Source organism: Diuraphis noxia, unplaced genomic scaffold, assembly GCF_037042655.1.
Source record: "Diuraphis noxia isolate RWA-SAM2 unplaced genomic scaffold, SU_Dnox_SAM2 contig0002, whole genome shotgun sequence".
NCBI classification, from domain to species: Eukaryota; Metazoa; Arthropoda; class Insecta; order Hemiptera; family Aphididae; genus Diuraphis; species Diuraphis noxia.
In genome coordinates, this window is record NW_028301712.1 from 7724855 (window position 1) to 7743193 (window position 18339).

At 30.5% G+C, this 18339-nt stretch overlaps 1 protein-coding gene and 1 pseudogene across 1 annotated transcript; both read left to right on the forward strand.

Moving 5' to 3' along the window:
• Positions 1-413: 413 nt before the first annotated feature.
• LOC149058017 (uncharacterized) lies at positions 414-2835 on the forward strand (annotated as a pseudogene).
• Positions 2836-9057: 6222 nt separating this feature from the next.
• LOC149058018 (uncharacterized) lies at positions 9058-10906 on the forward strand. The gene is made up of 2 exons (XM_089218283.1): positions 9058-9515; positions 10186-10906. Exons 1-2 carry the CDS (start codon positions 9058-9060, stop codon positions 10904-10906), a joined length of 1179 nt encoding a protein of 392 aa, XP_089074409.1.
• The last annotated feature ends 7433 nt before the right edge of the window (positions 10907-18339 follow it).

The window sequence follows — 18339 nt, forward strand, 5'->3', positions numbered from 1 at the left end:
AATTCCACTTAAAACGGCGTATGAAGAACCATGTATTAAATTTTAATCGACATTACTTGAAAAAAAAAACTAAAATTTTTCCAAAATTTCACATAGATACCCTTTGTTCAAGACTTAAATAAGTTCAATAGTACTACCTTTTTATATAAATTGATAAAATACATGTTTATGTAATACAAATATTCATGAATAACAGAAAAAAACATAAAATATTTTAAAAGTAGCAAGTTATATTATTATATTGTATTTTATTTTATTTTATTTTTACTTATAATGTATATTATGTTGATTGTTGATGTAATATAAACATTAAATATATGCATTCATTAATCCATTTATTAAAAATAAATTGTTCGTATAATTTACAGCTCATTTTAACTTTTATATAGCCCTCAATTATTGGATATAGAACTAAAAAAATTCTTTTCATGGATATTCGAAATAAATTGTGTACTGTGTGTCAAAAAGCCGAATCAAGTGGGAAAAAAGCTTCAAAACACGAATGCTTTAAAAATTGGGATGGAAGCTCCACTTCCATGGAATCTGACATAATTCTAGATGGTTTTCGTAAAAGTCTCTCCATGCATAATGTTATTTATGACAAACTCATAGGAGATGGTGACTCAAGTGTAATGAAAAAATTAACACTTTCTAAACCTTATGGACCTGATTTTTATGTAAAAAAAATTGAATGCATAAATCATATACTGAGGAACTATTGCAATCGTATCTTAGACATATCTACTCGTCGAAAGTGTTCATCAGGAACAGTTGTTCCTGGGTTTTTGCGAAAAACTTTGAAAGATAGACGCCTTAAACTACGGTGAGTGTAAATTAATTACCATACATTCAATAGAATGCGTACCTATATACTAACGTTTATAAACAGGTTTTTAATTTGAAAGTATTATGAAATTGCTCTTTTTTTTATTTATCCAATGTTATGCTAATTTATGATGTACCTATAATAATAGATGTGCTGTAACAAAAGCTATAGCATTCAGAAAAGAAATGAACCTCACGCATTCTGAAAAAGTAGCCCTTTTGAAACAGGATATTTTAAATAGCCCATATCATGTATTTGGTTATCATAACGGATGTGCTAGGTGAATATTATTTCATTGATGACTATTTCATAATTTTAAATTATATAAAACATTTTCTGTTTACCTAATTTAGTTATTTTTGTAATGGGCCGAAAGAAAATGAGGTGAATTTGGTCCCGCAAATGGAAAGCTGTGGTATATGGATAGATATACTTGGAGCGAGGAATATAGTCGCGCATCATTCATCAAGCTTAATTTATAATGTCAACAATAATGTCGTAGAAGGTTTCAATAATGTCATTGCAAAGCATGTTGGTGGAAAAAGAGTTAATTTTTCTTGTCGAGGTAACAATATCCATACATAAATAAATATATGTTTTTACGTATATATACGTATTTTTAATAAATAATAAGTATTTTTATTTTTAATCTCATTTCAATAGGAACTACTCTTTGCTATTTGAATAAATATACATTTTATAAAATTAATTTTATATATAGGATCTTATAACGCTAGATGTAACACTGCAGCTACATCATTCAACTATGGACCTAGCTTTTTGAGCCACATACACAAAAAAGTTACAAACATCAGTCCAGGAATTTTTACTAAGAAATATATAAAAAAAAAAGAAACGTCACGTGAAAAATTAACTAAAAAACGTTTAAACTTTGAAAAAAATAGGTTATTGTTTTATTATTTTTATTATTGTTATAATAGAAATAAATATAAACAAACAATAAATTATAACATTTTGATTTCACAGCTGTAAAAAAAAAAAAATTTGTTTGCTGGTCCAGATGAAGACTATGGAGCTCTTGAATTGGAATGTGAAATTATTGATATGCCACCTGAGGAATACCAAAATAAAAAAAAAATGTTTATGCAAAAATTAATGTTGAATTCTGACGAAATAGCAGCAATTGAACGAGATACTATTGGGCAACAAGACAATGATCAATGGCGAATACATAGAAAATCAAGGCTAACGGCATCTAATTTTGGTAAAGTCTGCAAACTACGACCAACGACATCTCGTGCAAATACAGTTAAAAATATACTGTATGACATTTTTCAAGGAAATTCAGCGACAAGGTATCTTTTTGACTGTATTACAAAATGTATTTTATTTTATTTAAATTTTAATTATTTAAAAAAAAAATTATGTATAGATATGGGATTGAAAATGAACCAATAGCTAGAAATGCAGTACAAGAAAAATTAAACATAGAAATAAAATCCGCTGGTTTATTTATACATAAATCTCTACCATATCTGGCAGCAAGTCCTGATGGATTAATTGACAATGACTCTATTATAGAGATAAAATGTCCACCTAGCATTAAAGAATTTACCCCCGAGGAAGCTGTACAAAATGGTAAATTGAAGTGTATGATTGATTGTGAGGGAAAGCTTATTTTAAAGAAAACCGATAATTATTATTATCAAGTCCAGGGACAACTAAATATAAGCGAGAAAAAGTTTTGTTACTTTGTTGTGTGGACTCCTAAAGGTACCAGTATTATTTTAATATTTATAATTCAATTAAAAATAATTTTTAAATATTTCATAGGTTTTGTCATAGATAAAATAACCAGGGATACTGAATTTTGGATAAATAAAATTAAACCACATGTGAGCACATTTTACATGGAATCCCTTCTTCCGGAAATGATCGATTCAAGATTCGATAGAGGGTTACCCATAAGGAATAGTAACCCGTATACAGATGTGTAACTTTTTTTTTATATTTGTAACTATACGTTATAAAAAATAATTATACTATAATTGCGTTTATTTATTTATTTATCATTAATCATGATATCACATAAGTGGCAGTAGTACTTAATAATAGTAACAACCATATTATATTCTACAAGATCAAGATGTCATTATATAATATATAAGTTAATGAGGTAAGCGTAAGATTGACAGTTTGACACCTATCCTATTATAAACAAATAACATACCCGGATTTTTATCGCTTGTATAAAACTATTATACCTATTTTTTGGTTACAAAATTCAATAAATATAGATAATCATAAACGGTAAACGTATATTACAGCAAATATATATATATATATACAATATACATTTTATATAATATATATAATATATATATATATAAATAATTGTGTCTGACCGTCGCCACCGTAAACTAGATAAGGAAATAAACCATGAACTGTGTAATCATGCGGGTAGCGGGTGATGGTTGGGAGGTATACACACACTAATGATAATTTACTACGCACACACATGCACGACTTGATTAAAAACATCTATAATTTTGCCTATACAGAACCCCTTAAAAATTATCCGTTTGCAATCCCCTTAAGTCCTTTTCCGTGACTTGAAACCGTATAATTCGCGCTGGCCACACCGTGGTTTTAATACTGTTGCCGGGTAGCGCGCTCTGTTGCGTCCACTGAGCGTTATCTTTTCGTTCCTCGACAATATTAACTCTGCGATACACCGCTAGTAACGCGTGACTGCATTTACAGGCGGTCGATGCTAACCGCTATATTCAGAAGTAACAATTTCTCGTTACAAAGTTAGTGGCAATTTACATATAAATGATGAAATGATGCATATTAAAATTTAAAAAGATGTATAGGTAAATAATTTAAAAAAACTATAATTATTCATTTATTTTTATTTTTTTTAGCTTCTTTATGTAGAATTAGTAAATGGAAAAATGTCCCTTAAAAAGGACAGTTATTATTTCTACCAGGTCATGGGACAACTTAGAATTTGCCAAAAACAAATTTGTTATTTTTTTGTTTATACACCAAATTGGATACAATATGAATGTATACATTTCGATGAAACATTTTGGCGGACAGAAATGGAAAATAAACTAACACTGTAAGATTTAATTTTATATTATGTAATAAAAATATATTATTTTATAATAATCGTAATTGTATAAATTATAATATTTATGATCTTTAGGTTTTACAGAGAATGTTTGCTCCCAGAAATCGTAGATCCTCAATTTGGGAAAAGATTACTAAAAAGTGATATACGTGAACCTATTCACATGCAAAAATGTATTGACGACAAAAAAAAAATATAATATAATATATTTTATAATACAAAATACAAAATAATGAATTAAAGTGTACCTACATAACAAAATACGATAATTATTTATTGCAAGTAGTTCGTAGTTGATTATATATATACCAATTTAATCTACCGAATAAAATTATACTCTCGCTTTATAATTGCCTAAAAGACAGGTTTAGAAGTTTAAGTTTTAACCCTCACTCATTCGACATAATACATACATTTTACAATATAATAATCCAAAAAAAGACTTGAACATAGAAATCTTGATTTTGTTTAATAAGTTTATAATAATTTATATAGTTTAAGGAATAAGTAATTATGTTATTACACATCGTAATTCATAGGTAAATACGTATTAAGTAGGAGAAAGGTAAGATCTTATATAAAGAATAGATGGCTTTGATATGTGTAACTGTATCATATTTATAAAATACTTAAAAATTGTCATAAAAAAGTATACGTGGTAGTAGGTACAAACCAAAAATTATAACGTAAAATATACGCAATAATGCGATGTATTTAGGTATCTACACTAAAAATCTTATATTTAGATATTTAGGTAATATTAGTAAAAATTAGGTAAAATTTATATTTTTTATGAAGTTATTATCTAATAATGCAATAAATACAAATCGGATGGGTATCCGCAAATATTAAAAATATTACGACTGCATTTACTTGTATATTTACGTGACACGCCAATAACGAAGGTTCAGAAAATAATAAACGTCGCTCCCGAATTAAATTGTATTATATTTTTACAGATTTTATTTAGAGTGTTTACTACCCGAAATAATAGATCCACTTTTCGGAAAGCGATTGTGTATCTCTGATATAAGAGATCCAGTGCATATTTTAAATGCAATGAAAAAAAAAAAATAACAAATTATAAATATTTTTGTTAAAATTATTACTATCAATGTATACGTTCTCATTTTTATTATTGTAATTATTATACTACACTATATAGGTATTTATATGTGTTTTATTACTTAGGTATATATACCTATTTCATATTATTAGTTTCAATACTATAAATTAAGTTAAAAATCTACACGCCTCATATGGTACTTCTTTTTAAATTATAACCAGGGTTTGGAACTTTATAAATGTAATACAAAATAATACAATATTTATATATATTATTTTAAGTTTCACATGCACGGGTAACGTATTAGTATTTTTCTGTTTAATTGTTTCTGTATGTATTTAATTAAACGATATTAATTAAAAAATTGGTTGGAGTGCACCCGTGGATATTAAATGTATATTAGGGAAATAATCACAAACATATTTATAATGTTTAACGCTATATGCGCACACCAAGATAATTTTTTTGATATATATGTCGAAAAAGAATAAAACATTATTTTACGAAAAGTATTTCTGGTCACCTATAAGTTAATAACGTAAAAAACGCAACACATTTATTACAAAATGTATTTAATCTTAATAAATGTATTATTTTACATGTATTTTAAAAAGTAATTAGGTTATAAATATAATTCAAGCTACGTTGTATAACAGATTATATTATGCTTTATGTAATGAAAATATTATTTAAGTAAACAGGAGCTTTATTTGAGAAATGGTGTGTGACTTGCGGTAGGAGCGAGCGCGCCGCCTGCTAGTAAAGACTACTACAGAATTTTTAAGTACATGGGTAATACGTTGAAGCTAAACGTTCTCTACAACCGTCTGTGTGATAATAATGTATTGTACCTCTCCCGCGACTAAGACGCGCAAACCTCGTCACGTAGATAATGGGCGTGACTACGGACTGCCGAGACGGCGGCGATATGGCGCAGAACGCCATCTCTTGAGCGTTGCATACGTTTCACTTTCGGTATAGCGTCCTCTTAAGATGTTTTCAGTCAAAATGTATCCATCCGATCATTCAAACACCAGCTCAGGACTATAATATCAAGCAAATTAACCCACAATAACTTTGATGATAAGAGAGTTATTCTAGAGGACAAAATCCATACCTTAGCTCATGGACATTATAGTTTAGAGTAAGTTAATACAATTTATGTTTTTAAAATTATTTATTTTTTTATATTTTTGAATTGTATAGGAACGATAAAAAACAAGTATAAACCGGAGATCTTGGATTTTCGTCGAGAAGCTTGAACACAGTATACGAATTTCAAAATTGATATTTGTTTGATTGTCGAAAATCAATTGGTTAATATCTCCTAATGAAAAGAAATGTCTCCAATTTATACAACTAAAATCACCAAAATTTTTTTTCTTTGCTTAGAATACTTGTATGTCTATATTGTTCAACAGGTTAGAGTCGAGGTGGGAGCGATGTGTGCACATGTAAAATAACTTTATATATATAAAAATATTTGTATATATGTTTTACTTTGTTTGTTTTTATAATAAAGTTTATTTATTTTTTATTGAAATACATTGTAAATATTTTTCTTTTTTTTAATCATTGAGTAATCAGTTTTATAATTATTTATTATATATTTTAGTCTAAATATGTAAAAATAAAAATAGGTATATCATAGTTTCAAAAAAAAAACATCACGAATTTGATAAAATAATATATTACTGGTACTACTGCTATATTTTCAATAATTACTTTCGCTAAATGTACCATCATACCTCAGTTAAAATATATATATATATATATGAACCAGTCTTAACAAAACCGGGGGTTTTAACGATAGTCATGCGTGTTTTTTTAGCATTTACTGCTTCGTTCGAATTTTCCGCATGTACACGCTTAAGATCATTGCGATTTGAAGCCGAAGGAACTGAAATAAAATAAATAATTTACTATTGTATTGATAAACATTATAGAAAATATGTGTGTAAAGATAAAATGGTTATAAATAAATTTTTTTTCAGCAAAATTTTATAAAGAAAAATTAGGAATTTAAAAATTTTTAGTGATAGGTATGTTTAACATATTATAGAAAATACGATTTTTAAAAATATATATATTAATAAAAGGAGATAGTTGTGAAGCTATAGTATTACATACATGTATATGTAATATAAATATATTATGCAGGCATCTCAAACATCCTGTCAGAAGCCCTTCACCCAGACAATATACGACAAATAATAACCTTTATTACTAAGTCCAACCTTATAAATAGTATATAATATGTAACTTATACCATGTAAATATTTTAGAGTTAAACCCATTGTTGCCAATGGCCATAGTTGCCGAGGCTTAATTTAAATAAAAAATAAAAAATAAAAATAAATTATATATGTAAAAGCAAAAACAAAAATGATATAGAGCTCTCGGTTATAGCAGTAATACCTACACATGCTGGCGTTCGTTATAATAATAGTAATAACTAGGTACGAGTAATTATAACTTTAAAATATGTTTATTTAAAATATTATCAGATTATTTTAGATATATACGTACTATTGTACACTATGAAATAATAGTACTAGTAGGTAAATATGTATATATGAGAGGTGTTCATAATATTATTTTATTATATATATATTTATATTATTGTTATATCATAGGAGGTGAATAAACATATGAATGATATATTTACCATTATAATCGTAAATATGTTCAGCTGGTTTAAAGAAATCTTGAACTTCTCGCTTGGTTATGGTTGGTTCTTGTTGAATTACAATGCTTGAGCCTAGAAATGATATTAATAGTTAAATAATTTAAAATAATATTATATTTAGATAGTGTAATGAAACTAAGTTTTACTAAGATACACTTAGTCGTCTTGTTTACAAATATATTAAATTGTTAAATACTTACGATGTTTTTCTTTCCTATGTCTGATGAGGTTATCTCTCCGTGTGAATATTTCTGAGCATATACTGCACGAAATTTTATTAGGTACATCATGCAACTTGGCATGTCTGTGTAGATTTTTAATCAATGTAAATGTTTTATCACATACACTACACGAGAACATGATTAGGTATGCTGAATGAAGAATACTATACACGACTTGACTCTTCAATGAATAAATATGTAATGAATTATAGAAAAATATCTTGTACTTTAAATAACAGTATGAAATAGTTTTATCTAAGCGAATTATTGACGCATGAGCTAATATCAAACTAGTGGTGGAAAAATGAACTACGGCGTTTGCTTAAGAAAAATAAATAATTAAATTTTTATAATATTTGTAAAATATTTGAATACACTTAAAAACACTTTAGAACTCGGACGACAAAACACAACAATACACATAGACGGTAATACACGGACTGGCTTCGTTTTACTTAATGCACTACTTTTTGTCTGGTAATCATCGACAATACTCAGACATGTCTCGAATATGTTCGGACATGTCTCTATAGGTGTGTAGTCGTACAGACGTATAATGAGGTAAAGGCGCGAGAAAAGGTGTTAGGGATAGAATGGAATGTGTGTACTTGAAACTATGTGCGAATTTGTGTGTGTGTGTGTGTGTGTGTGTGTGCCATGAACGAACAAATGACTGGTTAACTACCTATAATGTACTTAATGGAAAACTATTAATGAAGCATGTACTACGAATTGCCTATACAGAGAAGCCTATGCTTTTACATGTAAAATTTAAGGGGGAGGAGCTCCAGAATGCCCCAAAATATACTACTCATGGAATTATTACGTAGGTACTCACACCACACGCGTGATATATGTTTTTGAATGGTACGACATTAAATTTTGCATTATGATAATATATTTGTGTGAGTGAAAGCTTTTTGACTTGAAGAGTTAACCGACAGTTTGACTACTATTCATTTAGTTTCCATGGTTATAATTATTATTGATTTGTATGATTGTATGTTTTTATTTATATACAATTTGTTAAGTGTCGTGGGTTCTATTTGTTATTTATAATGTATTGTTCAAAGTTCAAAGTTCAATATTAATCTGTATCTATATCTGTTGTTTTATTAATTTATATTTTCTCACATGCCGTCACTACATTATACAATGCCGAGTGGCCGTCACGCAAAGTACGGACGACAATATCGGTTGGTCAATGAATACGTGTTGCTGTTGATAGTCTTGTTTCAATTATTGATCTTTGGTGGTACCGAAAGTCCGGACTCGCAAGGAACCGTCCTATACAAGCTCACGGACGTCAATCGGAAGACCTGGACGTACGCCGATTGTATGGAACTCCAGATCCGTAAGTCGATCGGGTTGCTGATTCCCCGTACGAATTTCAGCGACGGTGAGAGATTTCTGGAATACTTCGATGTGATCAAAGGCCAAGCGAAGAAAATCGTGTCGTCTGTGGCCAGGAAACGCGCTATGATCTTAGTCGTGGACGTTTTGGGAGGGTACTTACACACCGAGCTGTTGCCACGTGTCAAACAGCAGTACTACGCGGGCCGGGCCACATACTCGATGGTCAAACGGCTACACGACCTTGATAAAACCATCAAGTTAGTGTTTTTTTCGTTGTTAGTCGTTACAAGACAGTGTTAGTAAAAATGTAAATAATTATTATATTTAAATGTTTAAACCTCGAGTAATTTGCAAAAGGATGACTACATCATTAAGAGTAGGTACTGCCTACAGGGCAACGTGAATAGGTAAAACGGGTATAACACGATTGCGAACGTTTTACCTTTTTTATAACACGATTGTGAACGAATGTCCCTACTTATCGATAAATTTGTTTTTTTAGCCGACAACCAAATGATTGCAAACGGTTTTTTAGGCTACTTTGCCAAGTTTGCGACAGTACAACATGTATAGGTAAAACAACCACGAACCTCATGATCAACCACTTGAACTACTTAACGTAGTATAATAATGTATCGCGTATCGTACTATTTACATCCGATCTCGTTAGTCGTTACGTGAATTACGATTATTATAGGACCCCCGAACTCATACGTTTACAATTATAACTCACATCCATTAATTAAGTGTACTTAATTAATTTGTGTAAACCTGCTTCACAAAATTAAATACTATTCATTTGGTACGGTTATTAATTTATTATCGTATAATCTAATAACCGTCTCGCAGTGTATACTTATACTTTTAAATGATTTTAATTGTTTTTATTATGGCTATAACAGAATAAAATATTACCGTGCCTAACAGACACATTTTGGGCACGGATGGCAGAGGTTGGTCGAAACCGATAATGAGCGATCAGCAGTCCGACGAGGACGGGTCGTCAATGACGTGGCGAGTATCCGAACGCTTGCCAAGATCAACGGTTCGGCCCAGTGACGATGACTTGTCGGCGGGGACGAGTTGCGGTGGCGTGGACGTGAGCCGTTATGGTTTGCTGCGGCAAGTGCGGCCGACAAAAACGGCAGCCGGCCCCGTGGACGTCGAGGACGCGTACACCGACCCCGTACCGCTTTTCGACAACGACACGCGACCGAATTCGCTGGTGGTGCCATGGCGCCAGGGGAAGTCGGTGCTGTACGGCGTCCGAAACCCGGGTTGCCATCAGACGCTATTCGACTACCTCACGACGGCCACGGCGGCCAACATGCGCTCCCGCAGGGCCACACTGCGCCGGTGGCTGGATGAGGACGTTCTGCCGCTCGTGACGGCACGGGCCACGGACCGGTGGTATCCAGCACTGTGGGGCGTCACGCTGGCGGCCAGACGTCTAAAAGAAGTGGACGTCACCCGTAGTCGTATCGGTACTCGGGGTCACAGCCAGTTGGACTGCGATTGGACGACCACGGAGATTCCCAGCCACAATTTCTACGCGGCCATTGTTCTGATGTCCACGTCCGTATGCTGGTCGGCGGCCCTGTACATCGCTAAAGGTGGAAAATATTTCAATTTCCGCCGCGTACCATAACCTTTGTGCGACCTAACCAACACGAACAGGCCACGTGCGCGGCCCGAGCTGTCACGAGCGGTAGAACTGCCTCGTCCACTGCCACAATGTCGCCCTATGATAGCGTATGTCGGCCACCGTGCAGAGGTACCTAGTCGAACAGTGTCTGATGTTAGGTTAGGTTAGGTATAGGTTAGGTAACGTACACGCGTTATACTATACCAATTCAAGAATATGGTTTTTTAATATACTACATAAAAATGGCGAACACTTTAGTTGACAGTCGTTCACTTCTTTTAGTTCTTATGTTACATTCGCGAATAGTCCACCTTAGGTCTATCCTAGCCACTATTGTACCGCCCTTAGAGCCAGGGCCGTATTTAGGAATTTTACACGAAGGGGCAACAAAAAAAAAGCGGGTAAGTCGTGGATGTCGCTCTGCTGTACAGTAGTTTACAAGTGGGTTACTGTAATGGATGGAATTAAATTTGAATCCAATGATATTATATCATTGTATACGAAAAACGATTCTGAGCGAAGACGGTTTATCTGTCTAGGATATATTATTATAGATTATGAAAAATTTTCAAATCTTAGATTTAAAATAAAATTATTTATGAATTTCTAGCACAAAATAATTTGAACATTGCCGTAATTTTTACGTATTTAGTCAAAGTTCAAACTTTGAATGCTTGTAAAAAAAAAAATTGTGACTATGAATTTATTTTATTTTTCAACTGCTATTGTTAAAATGTGTTAAAAGCCTTGTATTAAATTTTCAAGCTTCTCTACCGAACAAATAAATTTTTATCGATATTTATAGAAAAAAAAACTAAAAAAGTTGAAAAATTAAAATGTCAGTAAACAGCTCAAAACAAATCTAAATATTTTGAAAATTTTATCAAATATAGAAAATGCCTATATAAACATTCAGTGAAAATTTCAAATATCTGCGGTCATTTGTTTTAGAGTTACACCAAAATAAGGAAATCGCTAAATGTGAAATCCAGTGAAAATCCAATGTTGTAAAAATTTCAATTTCAAATGCTCATAAAAATTTAATTTGAATTTCCGGTAGACATTTTTTTTTATGATAAAGATTGACAAACTTATTACAAATCTTGTATAAAATTTTCAAATCTTAGATTTAAAAAGAAAATTTTTTATGAATTTCTAGCATAAAAAAATTTACATATTTTCGTGGTTTTTACATAATATGTTGTCAACATTCAAACTTTGAACGCTTATAAAAAAAAAATTGTGACTATGAATTTGTTTTATTTTTCAACTGCTATTGTAACAATATGTTTAAAACCTTGTATTACAATTTCAAGATCTTCTACCCATAAAATAAATGTTTACCAATATTAATTTAAAAAAAACTAATAATAATTATAGAAAATTGCATATACGCGCAGTTATCACAAAACAATATTGTTCCCCCATATCACGAGTCGCGAACTCTGAACCTTTTTTATATACCTTTTGTACCTCGCCGTATTATATAATGTTATACCAATTATTTAATTCTTTTGTTTGTTATAGTATCGTATTTTTACTTGTACTGTTTCACAGCTGTTGTGAATTCTTTTTATGCTTTCCCCTCGAGCCGTCGGCTTCGAGGCCAACGGCGATGGAGAGTAACGTTTTCTTTGCTCACGACGTTTAACTCATACACACGCCGTTCGGTCGAGCATCTTTTCCGTACCAAAATTACGAGTTAACGCGCTCCCCTCGTGACGATACTCATGCGTCGTCTCTCATAGTGCCCGTAAATTTTATATAGTTTGCTCTAAGAGACTTGTCGAGTCTTTTATTTTGTTTACGTTTTCTTACGTCGAGAATAAAAGCCAGTCGGCGCTACCGCCGCTACCTTAAACAATAAAAGTTGTGTTATTTTTTCCTTCCTAAGGAGTTGAATAGTTGTCGTGCTCTTTTAGACGCGCCGACACTACAACGGTAAGGATACTGTTTGCGCCGGGAACGTTACAACAATAGAACGTGAGCCCGGTCACCTTGCGCACTCCGCTACGCCTATAGTATATTGATATCTGTCGCACCGACCGACCTGTGTTTTTGTGTGTATATATGTTTTAGCACTCAACAGAAATTGGACAGGTTCGCCGAGCAAGACCTGTGAGTACTAGTGTGCAGGTGGTGTGTGTAGGTGGTGTATATGTGTGGGTGTGTAAAGACAGGTAAACAAATAATATAAAATGGTAACACAGTTTTTCGTAATAGTTGCTGTTGCTGTATAATACACAATAATAATGATAATAACACAAATATATTATAAAATCACAGCAACACAAATGTATAAAGATATAATATAAAAAATAAATCAAGCTCTTATGGCTATAACAGTATATAATATAGTACCTACAGCCCTTCTGGCCCAACAATGTATAATAATATCAATTCATTAACTATACTTAATTTACCTGTCTGGCTCAATAAATAAATAAATATAATAACTCACAATTTACCGGTGGTGCTCTGCTGGCCAGCCGGTACCTAGCCTAAATAAATACAAGGGTAAACGGAGGCACACAAGTTGGCAATTGAGCCAATTACAAAAAATAGAAGGTGGACTAATCGCCCACACATTATTTAATATGATGTGTCGATTAGCGACACACGATACACAATATAAAAAGTAAATGGCGATTCGCGCCCCAGAGGTATAATAAATAAATGGCGATTAGCGCCGCACAATTATAATAAAAAATATTTTACGCACACCGATGCTAACAATTTATGATACAATATTTAAGTGTCGATTCGCGACGTAATATAGAGGTTGGCGATTCGCGCCCACACAATTATAAAAAAGTGGCGATTAGCGCCCGCACAACAATAAAGGTGTCGATTCGCGACTTAGAATTAAAATATTTTTGTGCACGCCGCTGTTGACTGGACAACGTATGGTACATAGACTAAAAAGTCACGACGGCCGTGTTAATTAAGTCGGCACAGGTGAACCGGCGGCGACCGATAACGCGTTTATTACTTAATCTACATATTACATAATAACTCATCACAATCACGTAATTAATACAAAAATAAAAACAATATAATAATGTGCGTGTGTGTGTGGGTTTGAGCGACGGTCGGTTTGGACGGACTCTTACGACACTACCGCCGGCGCGAACAGATACCTTATAGGTACTCAAAAATGTGGCTGCCATCTTCCCGTTGACTAAACAGTGTAACCATATAAGAAAAACCTCGAGAAAAGCAAATTGTTAAATACAATTTTTTCCAAAAATGTATAGATCCAACTCTAGTTTTATTCAAATTACTTACTAATTGATTAAAATTCTTAATTTTAAAATTAGCAACTGCATAAGATTAGTATAAATCAAATATATTATTTGATTAAATAGGTGTTCATATCAAATACATAGTGGAAAAAAATATACGTTTTATTAAATAAAATATATATTATATATTATCAGTTTCTATGAATGGTACTCGTTGAAATATGATAAAGCGGAAAAGCTAGACGAACCCAGACCATCATTGGATAATCGTTATATTTAAAATTATTTATATACATCAAGTTTATAATATTAACAACTGCCGTTAAATAAAAATAACTATAAAATATCTATAGATAATCGAATGATGGCCCGGGCGAAGACCGGGTAACCCCAGCTAGTAACAAATAAATTTTGTAATATTATCTGTGCATGGTATAATTTAAATTACCTACCTACAATGACAATTAAAATCTATTTATTCCATAAGCATTTATAATTGATGTTTCACTTCTAATAAACAATTCGAAACCAAGTTGTTAGGGCTGGTACAGATTTCCCGATTTTGATAACAGCAGATATCTGATATCATCAAAATCAAAATTCGGGAGATCAGTTTAGCCAACATTGGAAAAATAAAATTCCCGCATAAGATATTGCTTTTTTTTACCCGACCAATTTTGCCAACATAAAAATACTAAAATCCTTTTTATTCGCCTTTAAAATATCTAAAAACCTAACTACCGCTTATCAATTATAACTAATGGTTATCAATATACTAACTACAAATTACAAAATAAATGGTATAATAAGGCATATTAAATATTATAATTGCTTTAATTGTCTAAGTATATAAAATTTGTTAGATTTGTTTGTATACAAGGCATTGTATGCATTGATTATTGTCACATGCTACATCACTTTATTTAGCAGATGGTACTTTAAGGGATTTAATATCTGAAAAATATAGAGTTCTAATGGTCCAAGTGCTGAACAAACTGGAAATATCAAATGTATTCTCTCTTTTATATTATTTACTGTTTCTACAATAAATATATTTATTTATTTATTATATTAAACAGTTTGCTAGAAAACATACTTAATATACAACACTAAACACATTACCTTTCTTTTGCTACAATGATAATAAAATAATTAATTGATATAGTGAATTTCTTTTGTGTTTAATAAACCGAATAATCAAAATAATACATTAATTTAAAAAACAAATCCAAATTCTTGCAATATTCCTACACTATACTGTACTTAACTATAATAGTATAATAATGCATGGCACATTGGCACTAAACTTTTTTTTCAAGGGATTCTGAGCTGAGTAGATACATTTTATGCATTATTTTTTTCAAAAACAAAAGAGATTACTTAATTATATAATTTAATTTATTTTAACATATACCACACATTTAAATTTTATAACACTATACCAAATTTTTTTAATTCTAAGTTCTCAATAGATAATATATGCATTGTAGGTACAATGTTTTATTAATGTTACCTATATGGCTAAAAGGCTGTTTTGTTTTATGTAAATAAGGAAATATTTAAATACAGACTTAAAATAACTACTTTAAAAATGATGTACAAATTAAATTATATTTAGTTTTAGTTTTATAACATGATGATCCTTTATGATTGAATTATTGAACTAGGTACTTTTTACTTTTGTTTGATCAATATAAATTAAATTATTGTTTTTAGTAATTACTTAATAAACTAACTAATAAATAAATAAAATACTTGTTAATTTTTAAAAATTAAAAAATATATTTTATAAGTATTTAAAAATAATAATTTATCTATTATAAAAATAACATGTGGGGCTATGTTATATTTTTTATATTTGGTTTATTTGGGTTGGACCATTTTTAGAGAGGGCTAAAGCCTTCCCTCGCCACCCCTTAGTACAGTGCTTGAGAATTATAGAATGTAATCATAAGCTATTGAAAATTAAGTTCGATTAAAATGAACATTAAGTTTATGAGTAATGAAACATATACCTCAACACACAACAACATTTTAGAATTAACATTTATCATGTTAAATTAATTTTTACCATAATGTGTGATGAAAAGAACTTCTAATGCCAAATTCATGGGCGCAACTAGACCAATATTTTTTGGGGTGCACAAATAGTGAAAAGCTCACTGACCCATAGGGGCAAAGCCGCCACACCACCACACCATTCATTCCATTAGTTTTCATATTACATTTATAAAAAAAAATAACTGCTAATGTAAAATATATACAACATACATACTTTGTTTTTATAGTGGTACCTAATACAATTTATAGGTTAACAAAATTAAATGATCAAAATGAGAACTAAATATTTTAACATGATTTTGCTTGAATTAAAATTATATTTATTTGAAATTTGTTCACTTTTCAAATTATTTGTTATATATCGCTCAATATTTAATATTTATGAATTGGTAAATCTTTGTTGTAGCCCTTGAAAGAATAGAGTGACACAAATCAAAATATAAAATATATCTTTCATAAGTATTCGAGTATTTATTCCAAACACTTTTCAAAAGTATTTTACACAAGACTACATGGATGTGTTAAACTGTGTAGCTATGTCTACAGTTATAATATTGTAGACAATGTTTTTATTAGATGAATAAAATTGGTGGATATAATTATTTTTAATTTAATTCAAATAAAAATTTCATGATCTCCACGAATATATATTAACCATTTTAATAATATATATCCGCACATTTCACCCTGTCCTCAAAAAACTTCCAGTCGATCCTAGGTCCTGCCGATTTATTAATTTGAAAAAGTAAACATTTTTTTTATCAAACATTTGAATTTTTAAAAGGATTAGGTAGGTACTCCAAATAATTTAATATTTACTACGAGTTAATTAGTAAATGATAACTTTTTCCCATTTAATAATAATAATTTTCACATTGCTTGTTTAATTGCGTGTATGTACTATGTAGTATTGTAGTTTATATAACACTGAAATAGATTTAAAATTAAAAAAAGAGTAGGTCAACATTGCGGTGTAGAAAGTTTGTCCATCGTCCCTTCGGTCCTCGGACAGGATAGTGTAGTCTTACAGTATTCGATATGAATGCAATGATTACATTCGATAAAAAACGATTCTGAGCGGACGAAAGAATATTTTATTTTATTTGATATTTAAATATTATTCGTTTCTATGGTGATAAATAAAGCGTTTTTTGCAAAGCAAAATTGAAATCCAGTTCTTTCGTAATTTTTCAGTGATTTTTACCGTGGCGTTAAATAAGAGAGAATCAAAAAATTACTTTCTTTAAGTACCACCTGGATCCAATTTGATAAAAAAAAGATACTACCTATATAATATGTGGAAATCGAAGCACTACTTCTGGTAGACATTTTTCTAACAGGATAAAAAGAAAACATTATTGTAATACCAAAATGAAGTCAAAATGTTGAAAAGTTTTTAAGATATATAAACAAATGAGAGATAGGTTAGTTTTGATAAAAAAAAGTTAATTGCCTATAATTTAAAAATAAAAAAGTTAGACCAACTATTTAAAGGGTATTTTTTCATCATTTTTGGTATACTTTCATATGACGATGGCCAGTCATTTTCCCCCTTTTTGGGAGTGCACATTTTAAACTTGGACAGGGGACTTGTGCACCCCCCTAGTTCAGCCAATGGCCAAATTATTCACATAAACTGAACACTCATCTCCAAAAAATTATAAATTAATATATTTTAGTAACTAACAAATATTTGTTTATTTATTTGATTTTAAAAAAATTACATTATTAAGGTAATTATGTACCTGTTATATATAAACTATAGTTGTGAACGAATCAACGAAAATAGGTACTTTTTCTATACTAAGTGACAAAAGCAATTTGAGGGACTTTATTCGTCAAAAAAGATTAAATGCTTTAATTTATAATTGTTGTAACAGGTCAGCGAATTAGTTTAGAAATCGTTTAGAATCATTCTAGGTCATTCTAAACTAGTTTAAATATTCGATTATCTGCTGGAACTCAATATTTTTGCGATTCTTTCGTAAACCATTGAGGCATTAAATATATAAAAAATGTGTACTCTGACTAAGTTGTTAAACCTCAAAAAATTTGCAACAATTTTTGGAAAAAGTTTTTTCACTGAATTAAATAGGTTATAAATGTGAATTTTTCAAAAAAAAAAAAATT

Bases quoted from the DNA above. Each gene is read 5' to 3' on its own strand.
- LOC149058018 (XM_089218283.1), top strand. From the start codon at position 9,058: ATGCCGAGTGGCCGTCACGCAAAGTACGGACGACAATATCGGTTGGTC. The intron at 9,516-10,185 runs GTTAGTGTTTTT...CGTGCCTAACAG, and splicing joins GACCTTGATAAAACCATCAA to ACACATTTTGGGCACGGATG.